This window comes from Corvus hawaiiensis, chromosome 5 (genome assembly GCF_020740725.1).
Source record: "Corvus hawaiiensis isolate bCorHaw1 chromosome 5, bCorHaw1.pri.cur, whole genome shotgun sequence".
NCBI lineage: Eukaryota > Metazoa > Chordata > Aves > Passeriformes > Corvidae > Corvus > Corvus hawaiiensis.
The window spans coordinates 71903916-71925294 of NC_063217.1; the positions used below are offsets into that span (position 1 = coordinate 71903916).

A 21379-nucleotide genomic window follows, 5' to 3' on the forward strand; every position below is an offset into this window, starting at 1 on the left:
TGTTGCTGTTCTGCTTTGTGACATTTCCAGTGTTTGGGTATTTCCTGGTGATCCCATTAACTTTGAAGTTAATTGGAATACTTCATGGCTGAAATGTAGAAGGCCTGTAGTGGAGCAGATGTTCTTTTTGTAAGTTAGCATGAAAGCGGTGAATAAGAGTTACCATTTCTTTGTTGCTGTGTCATCAAGATGTGGCATGACCTTACCTTTCAAAAGTATGAACATTGTTTCCAAACCCATTTAAAAGGCTCTGCTAGTCAGTGAAACTGAATACAGTATCATTAACTTAAGCAAGTATAAATTTTAAAACTGCCACTTCACGACTGCATAATACCCCCAAATATACCAATGATTTTGACCCCTCTGAAGTGCAAAATATTGCAGCAGTTTTCATTGTGTAGACCTCATCTGCTGTACTACTGTGCACTTATTTTGGGGATAATATCTGAGTCTGTGAATAATTCTTGGCATTTTTTCCTTTTTTTTTCCTTTGGCTGTTATTGGAGTCATGCAGAAAAGATCCCCCAGTGAGCAGGTTGCCACAGTAAGGATGTATTTGACAGGATATTTGGAATATGCACAATAGGTTGGATACTTTTCTTTACCAAATGTGAGCAATGGTGTTGGAAGTAATACTTGCTGGGTTACACCATCATCAGTCTGCCCCTTTAATTTTTTTTTTTTTTAAGTAATTTGCTGCATCCTAATAATTGTGAACTCAAATACATAACTCTTTAATATGAAGAATCAAAGACCAAATTTTGATCCATACTTCAATCTTTGCAAGAAGAATTATTTTTAAATGGGAGAAGGAATATTTCACTCCTGAAATGTGCTGTATTTTCTCTTAATGTTGTTGTTCCTATTTCTTTCTTCTCAGATTCACTGAGTTTAGAGGCATTCCATGACTAATGGGCTTGCTAGATGATTAGCAGAAAACAAAACTCCTACCATCTCATATTTTCCACTTTACAAGAGTCCGGCCATGCCATAGATATTTTCCGTTCTTAGTCTTGATATTCTACAGATGTGGAATTAAAACTCCTTGCACTATATGGGAATGCACTGCGGGGTTGTACATGTGTGTTTTACCCTCCTGAGTAATTTCTCCATTACTTGAGCTGCCCTGAATGTGGCATTGTGCCCAGTGGAGTAACACTTGCTGTACCAACGCTTTTATACGCCTTAATTCAGATAAAGCTTATCTGTCAAATCAAACAGAAGCTGCCAGCATTTGCTGCTTAATTGCTTTTCCAAATTCCTCTTTTGCTTAGAACAGTGAACAAAACTAAAAGAACCAAGAAACTATTGTTGGCAAAGGTCTGGAGTTGTCTTTATAGTTCCATCACCCTCAAGAATACACTGCAGGAGTAAAACTCATTGGTGCAGGACTTAGGGCTTTTTGAAGAGCAAAACTTCCCAGAATTGTGGACTCCCTTTCATCCAAACTCTGACAGAAGTTATTCTTTAATGTTATTGCACTAGAAAAAAAAAGATATGTATAATATATTATGTACACACTTAAATACAAAGGTTGAAGGTTTTTTCCTAGGGAAATACTTATCTCTATGCCACGACATTTGATTTAGAACAAATAGCCATGGTCTATAGCATCAGGAAAGAAGAGACGTGGATGGGTGATTAGGGAGGATAGATCCAATGTTTTTGCTTTTCCCCCTGAATTGTATTTACTGTTGGAACTTAAACAGCTATTTAGTACTGTCATTTAAGTGGATGGTAACTTGTGCTTGCGTGGCAAGGAAGCCGGAAACACCAAAGTCTGCGTGACTTTTGACTGTGCACATAATGCATTTTAATTATGCCAACTTCCTTCTCTTTCCCCCAGAGAATGTGCCTCAGTATCTTGCATGGAAATGGCTGGAGTTGGTGGACAAGTAATCAAATGAACTGGCTATACATTTGTTCATTATCTGAAGGCTATTCCTTGCTACCGTGCTTTCAAGGAAGATTCTTTAGCAGTGGTTGTGCTGTTTTCCATTCATTGACTTGCTATCTCTCTTTTCCAGGAGATTTCTCTTCCCAGGAATTAGTATTGCTAATCCATTAGCACAGATTTTTTTCTTTAAGCTTTTTGTTCATAAAAATACTTTGTGAGCAAACTGACTACATTTATCTACATTTATTGTTATGCCACCTGCTAAGAAGGAGAGGTTAATTGTTAACTGTACTTTGTTGAGAAAGAAGTGGCAAGTTGGTCTAGTTTTGCTCACTCATTTTGAAATTAATCACAGTTTCTTATTAAAGCCGTTTTCAAAGAGGCAGGAGAGAAACTCTTGCACCATCTTTCATAATTTTTCATGTATGTCACCTTTTCCCCCAGATTAATGGAGGTGACTCCTGATATAAACCTGCCTTGATCTGGTGCCTTTGAGTATGTCTGTGCCATTTTTTTCCCTTTAGTGGCAGGGTTGATCCCCTTGGTAGCAGCTGAGTGTATGTTTTACATTACTGTTCAGACAGATACAGAAACAACCTGTGCTCCTTAGTAACAGACATCAGATCGGAGACATTGTCAGTGATGATTTGTCAAGGGCTCATGGGGAGGCTCATGATTTAACAGGAGCTTAAGATTTGGTTCATTTGGATAGTTTTTGTTTGCTTTATTACAGAATTTAGGTGAGACTAGCATGGTGACATGGGAGAAAACAGGGGCTTCCATTACAGTAAGCAAATGCGGACTCCCCTTTAATTCTGGTATTTTAGACTAATCCTTCTACTGCCCTTGGAGGTTAATCTCTGTTCACTCAGCTGTGGTTACCATGAGTAAACAACTCCAAAGCCTTACATTCTCTGTCATGGGATTTGGTGAATTTTGTCCGCCAGACTGGGTCATAATTTGATCTGTGTCTGGAATTAGTAGTGTGTTTCTTCAAAGGACCTGAAGCTTCCTTCCTACTCCTTTTCTGAGCTGTAAGAATGTAATTGTGCTGGTTGTGAAGTATGCATGACTGCTATAAATAGTCAGTGGATTATAGGTGAAGGTAAAAGCCAGGAATGTGCACGTCCAAGTGCAGCATTGCCCTTGTCCCAACAGCCTTGGGCAGTGCACGTGTTCTTTCCATTGCCGTGTTCTCTTCCGTTTTTAAGATGAGGTAATGACGTCGGTCCACCCCGTGCTGCTGAGGTCAGGAGTAATTAACTAACATCTATGTGGGACACATTAAATAGTGCTGCATGAATGCCTCCTATGCCATCTGATTTAGCTCAAACTGTAAAGTTTTATGGCATTTGAGTTCCAGTGGACGTGCTGATAATGACACTGTTTGGTGTCTGGTGTCCTGACAGATCTCTAACTGTACCACAGCTTCTCTGTTGAAACAGAGGCTTTGTCAGGGAGAGCAAATAGTATGGATTATATGGATTGTGTACCATTGCCCTCTGTTGGACAGCACTAGGCTTAGTCAAAGTGCTTGTCTTGTTTTGGGCTCGCAAAACTTTAGAGCAATAAACCTGATAATATTGGATAAGTAAGCTTGAAGTGTTTAGTGAGAAACTGACTGTCCTTGTTCCAGAGGTTGCACCAGTCCCTAAAATGCAGAGGGAAGTAGAAGTTTGGAAACCTACGGTGTCCTACCGTCTGATGTAATAGAATCCTTCTGCTTTACTGGTAAAACATGATTTTATTTTTTCCCTCTTGCTCTCTGCCTACCTCACATCTTCAGTGGCCTGTGAACTTTCTGTGTATATGTAGGTGAGTGTTCAATATAATGTACTGCCTGTTCTTGAGTTTAACTATGCTTTTTCAGGAGGATTATATGCTGTGTCAAAAAGTATAATGCATTTCATGCATACCGTAATATCTGAAAGGGAAATCGTGAATAATGGCAAGAATTTAAAACAGGAAAGTAATAAATATGAAAGGCACAAACAATCAAATTATTATCTGAGGGGAAAAAGGATTACCATGTGCCTTGGAAGTGCCCATAATCTTCATTGTAGTTGTGAACTTAGTCCTAAGCACTTTTGTGTTCTCTGCCCTCCAGTACACAGTTTATGGCAGAGCAGTCAGAGAAGTAGAAATTATTATAAAGGTCACAAGGAAAAATAAAGCTACTGTTGCTACTGTCTGAATGTTATTTGTTTGGATTGCTGCTCTCCAAACCTGTATTCATACTGCTGTTCATTTGAGGTTACATGTAGAGGAGTCACATCTAACTGCAGTAATAAACATCCAAACCACGGTGATCTGTATCTAATTCTGCAGGGTAAACAGCAACTTATTAAATGTAGGAAGAGATGAGCGGTGATCTGTTCCTTTGCGAAACCTCCAAGTTGATTTTGAAAAAGCATCTGCCTAAACTTCTAGAACTTACTTTATGCCTCCCAAAATAACAACAATCATCTCTTCACTGTCCTTGGGTGTATTACCTGGTCTGTTGATGATCCATTCCTCAAGTACAGAATTATCCAAACAGACCTCTGCAAGCCTAGGTGAGTTTGGAGTGGTGTAAGTCCATGCCTGGGGTCCTGGGATCCAGTCCACCTATTTAGGCATTTATTTGGGGGTGGAGTTAATTTCTTTTTAAGAATGCCCCTCCACATTGGTTATACAGAAGGCCAAGACAGCAACTTGAGCCTCAGCAGAGTCCCAGCTGAGATAACTCTCTATACTTGTGCACATCAAAATGAGGAAGTTCCTAACGGGAGATGCTATTACAAAATCTGATGAATGCCTTATTGTTTTGTCAATGTTTAAATTCTACAGGCTACAAAAATCTACAGAACTGATGACACCAGTTCAGTGCTTGTAAATTTGCTGTGTTTTGTGGTGCTGCACATTTCTGTGTGAGGTGAAGTCCTTGCCCTGCTGGCGTAAGTGGTAAATTAGTCAAGCTCCCGTTGACTTAGCTGGGATCAGGATTTTGCTCCACGTGGTCAAAGGAGTTTTGTTGCCTTGGTTTGTTCTTCGTGTTTCTCTGAAATGCAGGTTTTCTCAGGGCATATTGATTCAGTAGGAAGATTTATTAATTTCTACGCTAATCTTTTTATTTTGTTGCCACATGGAAAATCTCTTGGGGTTTTAAACTGCCAGAGAAAGTAAAGAATGGTGAACTCCACAGACATAGTGGAGAAAATAATCTTCCTTCACAAAACCCATGTAGTTATGTGGATTCGTGGTGGGAAATTACTTGGAAACTATAAAAGTTACCAGTATTGCTCATCTTCTTTAAACTATTCTTTTTTGCATAAAAGTAATTCACTAGGGAGTTTCAATATAAGTCCCGTGTTTGTATACAACCTGTTTTATAGGCAAAATATTTGCTTTTAAATAGAAACTCTCTTGAACTTACCTAAAAATCAGAGTTGATGAACACCTGATGGAAACTATTGTGTTTATGCTTATAAGCTTTTCTGTTAGAAAAAAACCCCCAGAAACAAACATCAGAAATACCACAGAGCTAAGAATATGCTGACTTTATGTTGATTCTCGTTTTTCAAAAATTACTGACTTTCTGAGACTAAACTCAAGTGCATTCACTGCTAGTAGGAAGTGACTGATTCAAACTAAGATGGCTTAGCAAATTGTTAATAATATTGAAGTGTGGCAATTGTTTAATAGCTGCCACAGTTCAGTGAGGTTGGTCATGCTGGGAAAATAATACCAATACATCTATCATTCTGATTTAGAATTCTGTAAAGCTTCTTATTTTCCATTTTTGTCTTGGGCAAACTCTGCTTGTCTACAGCAAAAAAATATTTACAACATGCAACAATGTTTGTCCAGCAATTAGCACCTCCTTCCTTTGGTTTCCTTATTTATAGGGAAAAAAAGTAGTCATGAACCTCTGCAGTATTTAGACAAAATTACCCTTGGATTTTGACTTACTTTAAAGATAAAATTAGATCTAGAGGTTTATCAACACCTTCTTTCCTATATGTGTGCCAGTGTGTTGTAACCTTCCAGCTGTTTGAACTGCAGTGCAGCACAGTATGTTCTCCTAGTTCTCCATTAACATCTGTTAATTAACCATTACCTTTCTTTCTGCACAAGAAATTCCCACAAGTTTGTGTGCATGCACACAAACACTCCCGAGGTCATTTTGTTTTGAATGTGAAGTACTTGAGTCCTTTTTTAGGACTGAAAATGTGTGAAAAAACACCAAATATTTTCCAGCTTCTTGAGTGCTGTTTCTGAGTCAGCAGCAACACAAGGCTTCTTTTTAAGGTCCAATAATATATCCAGGGAACAATTTCAGAGCACAAGTATTCCGTTTGAGGAAAACCAGACGCTGGCCTGGAAAAATCCACCTTTCTGGACTTAAAATTCCTCATTCCACCAGCCTCACATTCAGTAAGGGAGCAGTCTGCCACACTGGAGTCCTTTTAAATGCTCGTAAGCATTGATGAATGCACCAGGAAATCGAGGGCATTCCGAGAAACCCAGAGTACATTCTCTGAAGAGTGAAACATCCTACAAAACCTGTGACTGCCTGGCAGAAAGATTTTTAATCTGTTGTGAATTACTGAAGCCAAGGGAGTTATGTTAAACTGTGAATCTGGCTTATGCTTGCTTTCTATACGATGTATTTAAGGACTTACCAAAGAAGAATGAAAATGTAGCCATGGAAAGGAATGGTAGTGAGTCTCTTATAACCTTGTAAATCCTTTGTAGAGCAAAACTCTTAAAATGCTGTTGTGGAGCTTTTTCAGTTCCCCAAGTTTTACGTGCATCAATCACTTTTCTTGTACTGGGGACAAAATCCTGCTTGCTTTACAAATGCAAAAACTGCTTTGGGATTCATTTCATGTCAATAGTGAAAATCTGATCTGGCTTTCCACAGATAGATTGTTTATGCCATCCTTATTTCCTTAAGAGCTATTTATCCAAGTGGCCTGCATAGTGTAAAGACTGGGTTCACAATTTATTCACAATATTTATTTCACGTTTGAACAGTATGTTTCAAATGAGAATGAACAACAAGAGAGTACAGCAAACAGAGGGTTAGGTGCAAGTAAAGTAGGCAAGTGACTACAGTAAGTAGATTTTAGTTGCAGATTTTTATGGTTGGGATGAAAATGTTCAATCAATAAAAACAGTTCTGATTGTATTATTTAACCTGGGTAGATTGTACTTCACTGTGTTTCCTTCCTCTGCTTAGTCAGTATGGAAATGAAATTCCACTAAATTTGATAAGTTGCCTTTTGACCTGATGCTGATTTAAGCTTCTAGAAGCTCAACCAGCACGAGGTCACTGACAGGCAAAGTCAGTGAATCTAAAAATGGTGCAGAAAAAATGAGATTAGGCTTTACTTGGGTTCAGATTATTTAAACAAACAGACAAGAATTTAGGGAAAACAAAATTGTGTTTCTCATCTGATTGGTCAAATCACTTTATTATGTGATACAATTTACATTGCTGGCATGCACTGTCAAATAAAGTGTCCTTTGCAGTGAGCAAAAGTCTTTAGAAGTGAAAAGTCTTTTATAAAGATAACACGGTCTCTTGCTACTAGGCAGAAATGCAGTGTGAATAGATATTTGGTTGTGTTAAAGCAAACCAAAATGAAAACAAACTATGAACAAGAGTTGTGAACATCATCATCTAACATAACTAAAGAAACTAAGTTTTCAGTTATATTGTGTATTCAAATTCTCTGTATGTTAACAGAGACGTCTCTGAGGGTGAGCACAAAGCCAAAGATTTAAAATATCATGAGAAGTTTTTCTTCACATTTACTGAGCAGATCTGTGCATTCAAAAGCAAATGTGAGAAATACTTGCATTAATATATTCAGAACTCTCACACATCAGTCACAACTATTTGATAGAAAGATGCTTTGCTAGTGGAGGAATGGGGTGAAGAGCAGAAAGTGGAACATGCTGTGGGGTCCTTCTAAAGCTCTGATGCATTAATATTTCATTTACTGGTCCGGGCCTGCTGCTTTCTTTGAAATCCCTACATGGTCTCAATCTGGATTTAGCCTGATTTCCTTCTAAACAAGGCTGTGTGATCTGTCTGCATGCCTGCCCTCATGTCTACCCTCCCATTAATAACTTCAAAAATGTTTATTAGTCCCATTTCTCTGTGGCAGAGGAACAGATCTCAGAGACAATCCATTGCCCGCAGACTTTGTAAAAATAGACGGCATCAGGGAGGCCAGATCCACTTACCAGTGTTGCTATTGAGGGAAATGCTGCAGTGGGAACTTATTCCATATTAGATATGGGACAATCCACATGGGAAAGAGAGCTAGGAAATTGTCAGCAGGAGGAAAAAAAAAAATCTGGAGTAGGTCGTGGTAAACACCCAAATGAATCTATGGTAAGATACAAAGCCACATGAAACTCAGCGTCAGGAATTCTCATGTTCATGGAAGTACTCAGTGATTAATTCCTACTTGTGAATAGAATGAAATTGTAAGGCTGCACTTTTTTTGTTCTAGGGGGTTTGACAGAAAGTCAATTATTCTGTCTGAAACTCTTTACTTCCATGTTTGTTGCATGCTTGGGGTGGGGAATTAGGGCTTCATCCTATAGAAAGTTTTCCCATAATGCTATGTGATCACAGCATTAAAGCCTTTCCAAGGTCACTTTGTATCATGATTTTTTTTTGCCATATCAAAATTTAAAACCACTTTTGGCAATTTTTAATTGCATGTTTCTTAAAATTAAGCACACATTAGCTTCTGTTAGATGCATGACCTCAGAATTCACAGCACTAGTTTCAATGGGAATGTAAAAGTTAGATGTCCAATTCTTAGAAATGAAATAATGGTGTTGGGTAAAAATATGCCTCACTGCAAACTCATTAATCTGGTTTTCTGTTTAATGATGTAAAGGAAACAGTTTAAAACAGAAACCTGAACTTGACCTGAAAACAGGGAGTTGTTTTGTTATGGTAATATGGACCACAGGTCAGCAAAATACGTGAGAGGTATGCACTTTTCAGAATGTAGGTCTTCTGTGAAATGCATATGCACTGGTATTTATTAAATGGTTAAGGCCTTGATGACCTTGAATGATAAATTTCACTGAATTTCAATTTTATTTATAATTTAACTGAAATTAAGTGAAGATTTGGCATGTACTTCCAAGGCAATAGGGTTAGATCTGAGGATAAGCCCTCAAGGATAAGGGGACTTCCACAGTCCCATTGCTGGAGTATTCCCAATTGTGATAAAAGGGGACATTAAGGGACTCTGCAGAGAAACATATATTTTTGCCTGTGTGGCAGGAAAATTTATTCTGATTATGTACATGTGTAACTCTGAGGTGCAAAGCTCATTTTCAGGCATATCATGGCAGCCTTGTTCATGTAATTTTTCTAAATCACCTTTTTTTTGCAAATTCATATTGTGAAATAAATCTGTAAAGTGCTATAGCAATATGATCCTATTCTAAAGGTTTACCACTCTCATATCTTCATTTCCTGACTGGTCAGAAGGATCAGTTGTATTTCAGGGAGACCTCTGCTTGGCTACAGAATTTCTGCCAACTTAAACTCATTAAAGCTATGTTTTTCATGTAATTATTTGCTTTTAGGGGAAGTTCCAGCTCAACTGAACTTGGATTTAATTTTCCTTTTTCCTTTGTGCCAATTATATTTTATAATTGCTATAAGTGAAAATTCTTTGTTGATGGGAATGTTTTGTAATGTATTTTTTCTTGCTGCATATATGTTTTAGTTCTTTCCAATCTAATCCCTTCACTCCCAGTGACAACCTTACTGAAACTAAGGGTAGTTAAAAGTGCTTCTGCAGTAATGACTGCGCTTGACAGATCCTTCAAGAATTCCCCACAAAATAAGGAGGATTGACAGCACTTTGTAAAACTTGGGGTGTTCATTTAATGCTTTAGCAACATCTAAACTACCCAGGAAGCTTGGAGTACATACATTTTTAGCCACATAATTCTATTGCTTAAATAAGCCGTAAATGCAAGGTATGTCTCACCAGCAAAAATCATCCACCATCCCTTCAGATCCATCAACATCACTTAGGTATAGCCAACCACCCAAATATTTGCTCCTAGACTCACACTGTGTACTACATGTCAGAAACCCTCTGTCACATACAAATTTCTACATAGAGCAGGAACTGTCCTTGACAGACAACTTACCTATGTCTTCCTAACTGAGGATACAACTCAAAAGCTTTCCAAACATTGAGCTACCTTAGAAACATGAATAACTGCCCAGCCAATCAGATTATCAGGCATTGGAGCAGTAAATGCTCAGGAAAGAATTCATTTCACAGAGAAATAAAGGCTGTTCAGCCTATGACATGTTTGATAGTTTATTATGAAAATTACTTGCAATCCAGTTTAAATACACTCCTCATCTCTTTTGTTGTCCAAGTATCATGGTATTGATCTCTATTAACAATGCCTTTCTTCCTGGTGTTTTCAGATAAATTACAAGATGTAAAACTTCATTGAAACTATCTTGAAATCCATCTGAAATGAGTGACTGTGTATGATTTCCTGTATCTACATATTGTGGCGATTCAGGTACCATTGCCACAGATGTATTTTAAGTGTTGCCACAGTAAAGATATTCACTGATTTACCCTCTTAGCTCATTATAGAAATGTAGTAAAAAACCATATGGCAAATAAGTCAGTGCTTCAAAGTCTTCCACTTCCATTATAACTTTTGCAATTCTGACTATATTTATTAACTTGGAATCCATGTCAAACACACTCAGAAAACCTACAAGATCCTGTAAAATACTTCTTGGGTTTAAAATGCCCTTATTTTACTTTTTTTTTTTTTTCACGTTAGCTTAACTGCAAGCATCTTTGCTGTCACTTTCTACCTCCTTGCTAGATTTTTGCATCGAGTACATGGAATGCCCCACTTTCATCTCCCCCCTCATCCCAAGAAAAGCGTATTTTTGCCTTTTGACAAACAGAACAATCTTAGGTGTAAAACTGAGTCTATTCTAGAGGCTGCTAGCATTGCAGTCATGTGAAAACTGTGCTCCATTCAATTTTGTCTCCTCATTTTTTACTTCAGAGATTGCCAGGCCAGCAAGAAACTTTCCTTCTCCAACTCAAATCTTAGGGCTTGTTAAGCTGGAGGAAGGGAAAATGCACTAGGCCCTTCAGCTGCTCATGTTGGACGCCTCCATCCCCTTGGCTGTGGATTGTAGTTTGAATCAGCTGTTGACAAGCAATAGTCAGACCTGGAATCCATGGACATTATATCAGGATCTGTTCTGGAGCGCTGAGTGCAGTAGGGATACTGCAGCTTAGGGCCAGCCTGGGCAGGGACATTTGGGGCAGACAGGGAGCTTTTTTGGGGTGATAGAACCCCCGATTGCTTCCCTCCTAGTAAGGCTACGCTACCACTCGGGGCTGGAGCCTCATAAGAAACTTTAAGTTTCCATTCATCTGGTGGCTCAGGAAGTGTTTTCCTGCGAGCAGCCGATACCACGTTAGCAGCAATGGATTCCTGCATACTTTGGGGGCCAAAAGCTTCATCCACTAGGCCAAGGGGAGATCTGGCCGCTGCTTCCCAGGGAGTCAGTCTCTTGCCAGGCTTGTCAGCTGCTGCATCTGGCTTGCTGAAGTAATCAGGGGCAGGCTGAAATACAAGAGGAGAAGTAGGAGACATGGCTCGAGGAATGAATGAAGGTCTCCCAGGAAGCGATAATGAGCGGCCACTGCTTCTTCCCTAAGAAGACAAAATACCAAATATAGTTACAGTTATTAAACAGCAAGATAGGAAGCCCCTTCTCTTCACTTCCAAACTGGAACAAAATACCCTGAAAGCATGTGACATCCTGGCAGTCCCTTTTTATGTTTACGAGTATCTTTTAGAACTTTAATTAACTGGAAAGGCAGGAGGTAGAGAAAGAAACAGGAACAAAGACGCAGCAAATTGAATTTTTGAGGAAAGTAAGCAGACCAAAGACAGGCTTTTACTGAAAAAGTACAATGGCGTTAGTAACTGTGCAGCTTTCCCACTACTTAGCTGGTGTGCCTTGCTCTGAAAAGACCATTCTTAATGCAAAGGGGAGTCATGTTGTGACAGTTCTCTGTGTGTTTACAAGATTCTTTCTAACATTAGGCACAGCCTAATTCATCTGGTAATAGGCTCTGTCTAGAACATCTGTCTAAGAACATATCTTTGGCAATCTCCTTTTAAGAAAGGCTTTTCTTACTGAAAAATTATTAGACTTATCCTAGTTTTCACTTTTTGGGGCACAAAAATGAACACAAGCAATTAAAGGCGTTAATGCAATCATTCAGTTAATACCCTTACATGACACTACTTTTGGCTTCTTTAAAAGGCAATGCCCTCGGAATTTCAGTACATTCCGACCCACTTATAGGAGCAATCCATTCATTTTTGTCAAATCCTAATCTTCTTAGTAATGCAGCACTTTGAAACAGAAACTGTGATCATGAGAAGGTTCTGCTGCTGCAGCCATTTGGCAGCACACAAAGCAGGTACAGCCTGTCCCCAAGCCAGACCTGCTCTCTGTGTTTCACAAATTACATTTTCTTAGAGCCTCTGTAAATGTGGTTCCTAAACTCACTGATTTACACTCATTGATTCATGTCTTCAGGCTTAAATGCCTCTAATTCTGAAATCTGCTGTGAAATTCCTGGGTTGTTTTGCCACGGGCTTTGCTAGAATCTCATCTGAACAACATTGGTCTGTATTACTTTTCCTAATGAGGTTCCCAAACTTAAAATACTGTGAGCATGAACTAGAGAGTAGCCAACAGGTGTGTGGTCAGTCAAGGTATAGCTGATCTAGCAAAGATTCCATAGAAATGTCACATTTTAAGTTTTTCTGCCACAGGATCTTGCTGCATTTGAGAAACTTGACAGGCCACAGCTTCGCGCAGGCTTTTAAGTCATGTTCTAATAGCAGCCTTTTGTACGAGAGGTGGAAGCTCAAGAGACTTCAGATTTCATCATTTTCAGTCAGTTTGGTGGTGCTTAATCTGAATCGCTTTTAAAAAGTGTAGTGACACACAGAGGTTATGTCATGAGAGTTTTGACAAGTTTCACAATTGGTGCTTTATGACAGGACTATCCTTTCACCTCTTAGCTATGATCAGCTATTTCCAGTCTGCATTTTCAGAGAGGAAACTCCCCAACATTATTAATCCTACCCACACACACCCCTATGTTAGAAATTAACCAGATAACTCAAACCACAAGAAATTAAGTAGTAATTAAGAAAATAAAGCAATTGAGAAGATAAGGTTGTAGAGAGGGATGAAAAAGTTGATCAAACAGGTCCACCTTGTTAGTCTACCTGGGTTAGCTCCTTTCAGGAGGATTCTAGAACATTGTCCATGCTGAGTAGATAGAAAAGTTCCCCCTTTTTAATGGAAATTCCAGTTCAAAGCCCTGTGAGTACTTTGTAGGATTTCAGAGATGCAGAGGGAAATGATACTGTTGAAACAAGTGTTCGATAAAATATTTGGCTTTTCAAGAGTCATATGAAGATACTGTTTAGTCTGTCCTGTTCAGAGAAAAACTCCAGAGTTCATCAAGTTATAGAAGCATCTTTTTGGCGTAACCATTAGTGATAGAGCAGGAACTAATTTTCTTTGACAGAGTTTAATCAGAGAGTGATGAGTTATTAAGTGTATTTCACTACTTTTTTTATCAAAATGAGTCATTCTGCTGTATTATTTAGGTAGAAGTCCTGGTCTGGGCTTTTCTTTCCCACTTGGTAACTCGTCTTTAGAAAAAAGTTCTGGAAACAGTCTGGGTTTTAACTTTCAAGTTCCAGAATGTGAAATTGCATGTCTGTTTCCTCTAGCTTTGGTAAAGTAAGGATAATCTCTGCTTCTGTGAAGTGAGGACTGAACAGTTTAACTAACTGTTAACTTAGTTTAACTAAGTGTTTAACTAACAGTTGTCTTCTTGGGTTGTAAGAGGATGAAACCTGTGAGGGCAAATAGCATTCCAGATGATTTACCTGGAAGAAAGCTGAAGTATATGGGAAGATCCTTGTCCATTCCATAAGGGTCTGATGGAATTTGAGGAAAAATCTGAGATTCCCACTTACTAGCTAACACACTGCTTTGGTATTCAGCCCCTTCAAGCTCACAAACACAGACTTAGGAATTAAGACAACTTCCAGTCACTAGAATTCACCATTCATTTGCTGCAGGACAGCAGCAGCCAGACGTGCTGACACTTTCTAATATTTCCCCTTCATATTTAAATCTTGGAGATACATCTTTTGACAAGCTTGTACTAAAAAGAATGCACAAACCCCAGACCGTAAGTGACACAGTGGAAAATATGGAGTGCAAGTAGAGAATAATTACTCTCCCCTCTGTCTCCCTTAAGCTACAAGAAAACCATAAAAAGAGGGGTAGAGATTTTCCGTTCTTCACCTCAGAAATCAAGGAACAAGGGAGAGAAAAGTGAAATGCTACCAGAATTATTGTTTTATCACATTTTGTATTCCTGTACTATTGTGGTAAAACAGTTAAGAGAAAATTGAAGTATCATGCAGCAAGACAAACTAGAGCCCTCTACACGGAATAATTTTGTTTTCTCCATTGCCTGGATGTTTTCAGAGGGAAAGACCTTTTCTACAATAGTTATTGAAGGGAAAGTGATTCCTAGGTGTGAAGAAGAGGAAAGGCTGTTCAGAGGTGTCCATGCAATCACACAATCCTGACAGCTGCTTACTGCCTTGGGTGTCTGTGCAAGCAGGTTAAACTGTTTAGGTTAGGTTTAGGTTAACACTGATTTTTAAAATGCAAACTAGTTATAAACTGCTCACTGAAGCAAGCATTTATTGCACTGCAAGAATCTTTGATATTTATGTGTGTTAATATAAACTAAAATTTATATAATATTACTTCCAAAAGTAACTATTTCCATATATAAGTGAATGAATGTAAAACTTAAAAAAGGTGTATGCATGTATAGATTTAGTTAATGTAAGATGGATGAGTGTGACTGTCTACCTTTGATTCAATACTTTCTTTATAGTCAGGAAAAATGGGTTCTTTGGAACTTAGAGCTATTTCAATTTTCTTGTTAATTATAAAAAGCTGAAAGACAAAAAGAACAATACTTAGGTTTATAAAATAGTGCAAATTTTAAAGGCAGGAGTCAGAAGGGTATTTTTCCTTTTCCAGACCAAATGTGAATGCAGCAGCTGTTTTCCTGTCTCAGGTGCCACAACTCCTTAGTAAGAGAAAACTCAGTGTGTGTGTGTTTACATGCCACAGCTGCCTTTTTACCAGTCAAGGAGACAAAAGTGAGTTGGACTCTGAATAGTCCAGTGAAACTCTCTCAACATAAACTCCTCCCTCATGAAGTCACTTGAAGAAATTGGATCTTGGTGTCCAAGTCATTAAAGCAGCTTTATTTTTATCTTTTCATTATGGTCCTGGTCTTTAATCCCATATCAAAGCATGCTAAAATCTGAGTTAACAATAATGCCTGGATGCTGTTTACACAGGAAGGGGGCAAAGGAGGAGGAAGCAGATAAAACAGTTGTTTTACCTCAAAAAGTGACTCTGTCTTTATAAAAAGCCCAGAGTGATGCATTTCTCCTTTGGATTTCTGTGGGCTTGTAATGGCCACTGCAGTTAGAGACCAAACCACTGAGAAAATGGTAGGACAAAATAAAAAATACTGAATTTTTATGCCTTTCAATTCTTTCCTTCTTTCCATTTTTTTTTTAACAGGAAAGAAGCACTTCAGCTTTTTAAACTGACCTGAGTGTAGAAGGGAGACATACTGTTAATATCATTACAGCTTTTTTTTGTCCCAAACTATTTACTATTTAAACTTTATGTAATGAAAAAATAATTTCTCTCTGAAATGCTGACAGCTCTGCAGTAAATGCTACAGCTATTTTACAATACAACTACCAAAAGTTTTGAAATCAAATGGGAAAATCATATTTATTTGAAACTCTTGAAATATTTTACAATTGAATAAAATGGGAATGAAGAAATTTGAGTAATGGCAGGGGAGGGGGGAATCTCACCTGTATAGTAACTAAAACCTTGTCAGTGACTGTACTGAGACCAGGAATAGATTAGAATAACATAGTTCAGGCCTGATCCTGACTTCCTCAAAGCTGTCTTGTCAGGGCTTGATTATGAAAATTTATAGGGAATTTTAGGACTGGAATCTGATTTATTCTAAATCCAGATTATTTCTAAAAATGGTATTATTTCAGGTGAGAACAATCTTGTTTTCATAATCTGTTTACAAAATAATGAAACAGGTACTGTCATTCATCTCACATAAGTTTTGTGACAAATTTTACTTTTGAAAATAAAGTGCTTTTTAGTTGTTAGGCCTTCACTACAGCAAAATGCCTGTGTGATTAAAAAACATAAGACTATTGCTAACTTGTCACAAATAATTTAGTTAGCTCACTTTGCACCTTTGTGAATGAAAGAAAATCAGCTTTTCATTATCATTTAATCTTTATCCATATGCAGCTCTCAAAATACAATACATTTATGCCTATGGAAAGCAAATGGCTGAAACTTTTGACCATAGGCATCTTAGATTTCCTTGGAATAAACCTTCATTTCTTGTAAGGAAGAACATTTGCTGCCACCTTCTGGATTTTATATTGCATAGCTATGAGTGCAAAGTTGGCCCTATTTTCTGACATTTCTACCTTGAGAAGTGGTACCTCTGCCTGCTTTCAAACTGGTTTGACAGAAATCTTTGTCTGAAGTGTCCCATATTTCAGTGCAAATGTCCCTACGTGTGAACATTCACTCTGAGAGCCTTATGCAGGCTCAATAGGAGCACCAAGATTTTATAGCCTGTTCCAGTCCCATGTCCTGTGAGTCAGGAGGGTTTTATTCATTCCTACAAGTATCTGGTGGTTCAAGCCCTGCTGCAGGACCCTGTTTCAGTATGCTCCATGACAGTATTCCAAGGTTTAGTCTGGGTCTTGAAAAGCTACCTTGAAGCAATGCTAGTGAAGTTGGAAAGTCAGCTATTCCAAAGCTCTGAAAAGCAAGCACCATTGCCCAGTGCTGATGCATTTTGGTTAAATTTTAGGATTTCCGTGACATCTGGTGCCAGTGCAGGGCTTTATTTAGGAAATATTAGGATTCTCTAACACAGGAGTATATTGTGAACAAAGGTGCTTTTGCAGGTTGGGATTCATAGCTGGTCACTGAGGATTCCCTTTGTGGAATTCCACCTGGAGGCTGCCATCTGTTAACACTCGCAGAAGGATGTTGAGGATCACATTCTTTGACAGAGTAACTGGTGCATGTACTGCTGCACTCAGCAGATGCCTTGAAGTGCCTTGAACTGGACACCCAAGGCTACCGAGTGTCCTGGTGTCAGTGCTGCTCAATTCATGCATTATTTAGTAATTTGTAGAATGCAGCAGTGTAAAGATGAACTCTGGCTTCTGAATGATTTGGGTGCTGACAGCAAAAGTCTGTAAGAAAATAATTCTGTATCAAGGGCACTTTTTGAAGAGTGTGCATTGAGTAAGGAATGGTGCTGAGCACGGGATGATGTCAAAACAAAGCAGGAAAGAGCTGTTTGTCAGATGGGCATCCCTGATTGGAGTCCTACAGCAAAAATAGCAGATATGACATGACTGCAGATGTTCTGCCCACACAAACACCCACGGAGGTTGGATTAAACTGACACAGGCAACAAGAATTCCAAGTGCCTCACTTTGCAATCCAAACAGCAGTGTTTAATATTGTTTTTCTCATAATTCTGTATACACAGCGTCAGATGCTTACTTCAGTACTAATTCAGTACTCTAGGAAGAAAACCAAGTGTACCCAGATGCCAGATATTTTGCTTTTGTTTGCAGTATAGAGCCATGTACCAGCAACAACCCGCATAGTGAGGCTCTGAAAAGTACAATTCTCACAAATCAAAGGCAAAAATCACTAGCAGTTATTTATGGTTTTTGGGGAAAAAAAAATCTTTCTTTTAAAACCTGAAAATATTTGTCCATAGGTTTTTACTGCATGCAAACTTTTTTTTCTAATAGAAATGCACGGAATTCATTGCTTCTCAATCAGTTAAAGCTCATGCTGAAACTGAATGTTGTGCTCCTTGTCACCCTTTGTAACCCAACATGTGCTCCCATGATTGGGAATGTATTTTAGTTCTGTAATGTTTCTCTTTTTCTTCTCTTTGTTGTATGTTTATTAAAACCATTACAATCTGCTGTTTCACATCTAGATGGAAACATCAAGAGAAACACTCCCTCTGTTCAACAGTTCAGTCTTGACACCTATTTAGAAATGGCCTGGTTATTTTCATAGCATCTTATCTTTTAATTGCCTGGAACTGTGAGGGGAATCGCACAGATTTCTGTCTTAAAAGTGTACAAAATAATCAGGATTCTTGTTTGAAAATGCTGTATTTACATTAATTCCCCACACAGGAAGCCTTCATCCAGCTAGTCAATCTGTAAATTCAGTAAGTTATTTCTCTCATAGCTGAGTTTTCTCAGCCTAAGGGAGTGTGCAGTTATTATAATACCACAGGTGTTTGTGCAGGTTTCACATGCACTGCAATTAAAAAGTTTGTCAAGATCATTACACTCAGGAATAGATTTTTCCTTTAAATTCTGTAGAGGATAAATGGAAACTTGATTAGCACATAAAGAAAAAGTCTTTGCCTGCCTTATTTAAGGAAGCAAATATTAAACCCATGGGATTACTGTCATATGGTTTGTCTTAGCTTGTAAAGGAAGAGTTCAAGTCTGCATCTATAGAGATCCTTTCAACATAGAGCTTCAGGATTTTTCCTACTTTTTAAATCATTTGATAAAGAACCTGAAATGCTTCCTTTAGTAAGCAACCAGCCTGAAAACCACTAATCAAACATAACTCTTGGGTGATTCCAACTCCTCCTTTTTGTAATGGCATGCAAAAGTAATGTCTGCTGTAAAATAAGGCCAGTTGTTGTCATGGGTACTGGGAATTTGTGATGGTAGCACCAAGAGTGCTGTGAAATGACCAGGCTCACATATTTTTCTAAGAGATCTACCACCAGTGAGTTCATTCAGAGCTTCTGAATCCACAGGTTTTTGAAGATCTTGTCAAGTTCTTCTTCGTATAGGGTTTCAATTCCAAGCTGAGTAGAGTCATTATAAAATACCATTTTGCCAAGCTGTGTAATTAAGGCTTGCACTTGCCGTGCCAAACCACCAAAGCAATCAGTGGAATCCTGGGTGTTTGACTTCAGGTAAAGAAAGTTGCATCATGTAAAAAGGCAAGACTGGAAGAGGGAATCTTTTTAGAACCAAAGGGTTTGGAATTTTAAAGCTAGCAAATCTGGAAAAGGATCCTGGAAAAAAGGAGAAAGATTTTGCATAGTGTTAGTTGTTGTCATTTCCCTGGTATTCCCCTGCCTCACAGTGTACAGAGCATTCCCTGGTCCAGAATGGCTGAAGCAGCAGCCTGTGAGGGGCAGGCTGGTCCTTTGTTGAGGTCTCATCCTGGATACTTGATAAGCAATGCTCCTCCCAGATCACATTATGTGGTGTGAAGTTGTCTTTATAACTGCTTACAATCTTTTATCAGGGTTCAACAAAAAAAACATTCAACAAAAGTCTGGAAATAGTCAGCCGTCTCTATATGCAGAATAGGTGATCCCCTCTTGCTGATTGTTCTTTTACCTTCAGTACTTTAAAATCCTGACAGGTATTTTATCCTGTGTAGTCTCTGGGTTTTTGTGGAGTTTTCTCCTCCCAGTTTGCCTCCCTCTAATCCCAGTAGTATTTTCTCTCAAAATTTCTGCTCTGCCACTTGGCACTAATTTTTCTATTTGAACCACACACAAGCTCCACATTTCCTAATTTTTTTGAGCCTGCTGATACCTCAATCTCTTATTTTTTGTTTCTTCCTTAAGAGAGCAGAAACAAAAAAAAAAAATGAGGCTTACTTGTAAGAGATGGTAGTGTTTACTCTGTAAATGTTCCTACAGGAAAAAGTCATTGAAATCTCTTTCTGGCTGTATCATAATATATTATTTTTTGGTGGGCAAGAACATGGTAAGAGTGGTTCCCCTAGAGCAGGGGGGAGAAGTTAAGCAGTTCTTTGTTGAAGAACTAAATTTTGTCTTTGATTGTTGCGCAAAAATTTTAAATTTTTGTCTGAAAGCCACTCATCTCCAAATCAAAACTATTCAATTCAGTTTTATGGCAAGATGTTTATAACCAAATCATAAATTGAAGGTATAGAAACCCTTGACTGAGGTAGCTGTTTTTATGAAAAGGCCGTATAGAATGGGAGATCAAAACTGGTGCAATATAATACTTCCAGTATGTGCTGTAATTAAATGTGTTAAAATCATCATAAAACACTTAAATTCCTCTTTTAATGTGAACATACGGGAAGTATTGTTACAAATGCTGGCTTTAAATTCACTGTTAAATGTTCTTTCATAGTAAACATGACAATTGCAGCTTGGCAGCCTTGCCATATTATATAAAATAATTCTAATAGCTTTTTCAGAAAACCATTACAAAAGCTCACTGCCCTTTCAAAGTGAAATTTCAGATGACTCTTCTACACAAACCATTCATTTCCTTGACACTTCAGCTACGTTTGACATTATCTTTAGCTTTTCGTCTGGACCCGTGACAATGAACAGCTCAGCTTTCCTCTAAATATGTGCTTCACGAGAGATTACATCTTGGATAAACCTGTTACCCTAGGCAGACCAGTCTCCTGAAATATCAATTAGAATTAAAGACTTACCTGGTCAGTAAAAAGAGCCTTGAAGCCAAGTCAGATTCAAGTCCCATGCGTGTAGAATGATGTGTATATAAGACAGAATTCAGAGTTGGGCTTTGAATGGGATTTTCAAAAGATCCAAACTGAGTGAAGAGCACTAATGTCATTGAGACTTTTGTTTTTAACTCTTACTGGTGCTTTAAAAATCCTTCTGTCATTGTTCTAGGCCATGTGAAATACTTGTATTTGAATCCAAATGTGATCAAAATTCCCATTTTCATCATAGATGCACTTTGTAAGCTCCTGTGTCTTGTAGCCACAGGCATCAATACCAACACTCGTGGTGGAAAGACAAAGCTGCTATAAATCTCATTAAGGAAATATTCTTTTGGGGATGAACAAGTACAGAAGTGTGATTATAACTTACAGATTTGCTTTACAGGAGGAGACTAAGCAAAAACATGGCAATATGAGGCTGATTGGATTTCTTTGTCTATCACAGCACTACTTACCTTTGGTGGGTATCTTTATTCTGAGTACATACTGGTGTCTTAAAGTCTACCTAAAACAGTGTGTGCAACTCCAGATTGAACTTGGAAAGAGGGGGAGAAAGGAGGGAGGAAAGGGAAGGGGAAAGGAGAGAGGAAGGGCAGGGAGGAGATTTCATATTATCAGGCTAGCATAGGGAATAGACTTCCCCCAAAAACATACTGGCAGTCTGTATGTGG

At 38.3% G+C, this 21379-nt stretch overlaps 1 protein-coding gene across 2 annotated transcripts in view; it reads right to left on the minus strand.

Annotated features, from left to right (window-relative positions):
- Positions 1 to 6876: 6876 nt before the first annotated feature.
- SYNPO2 (synaptopodin 2) overlaps positions 6877 to 21379 on the minus strand; it is a 78904-nt gene continuing 64401 nt past the window's right edge. The window contains exon 5 of one of the 2 annotated variants that reach the window (XM_048304759.1): positions 6877 to 11638. In XM_048304759.1, the coding sequence (XP_048160716.1) occupies positions 11075 to 11638 (564 nt within the window). In that variant the 3' untranslated portion in view covers positions 6877 to 11074. Of the gene's footprint in view, positions 11639 to 17920; positions 19261 to 21379 lie in introns of those variants that run through there. The other variant, XM_048304760.1, reaches the window with a different exon arrangement.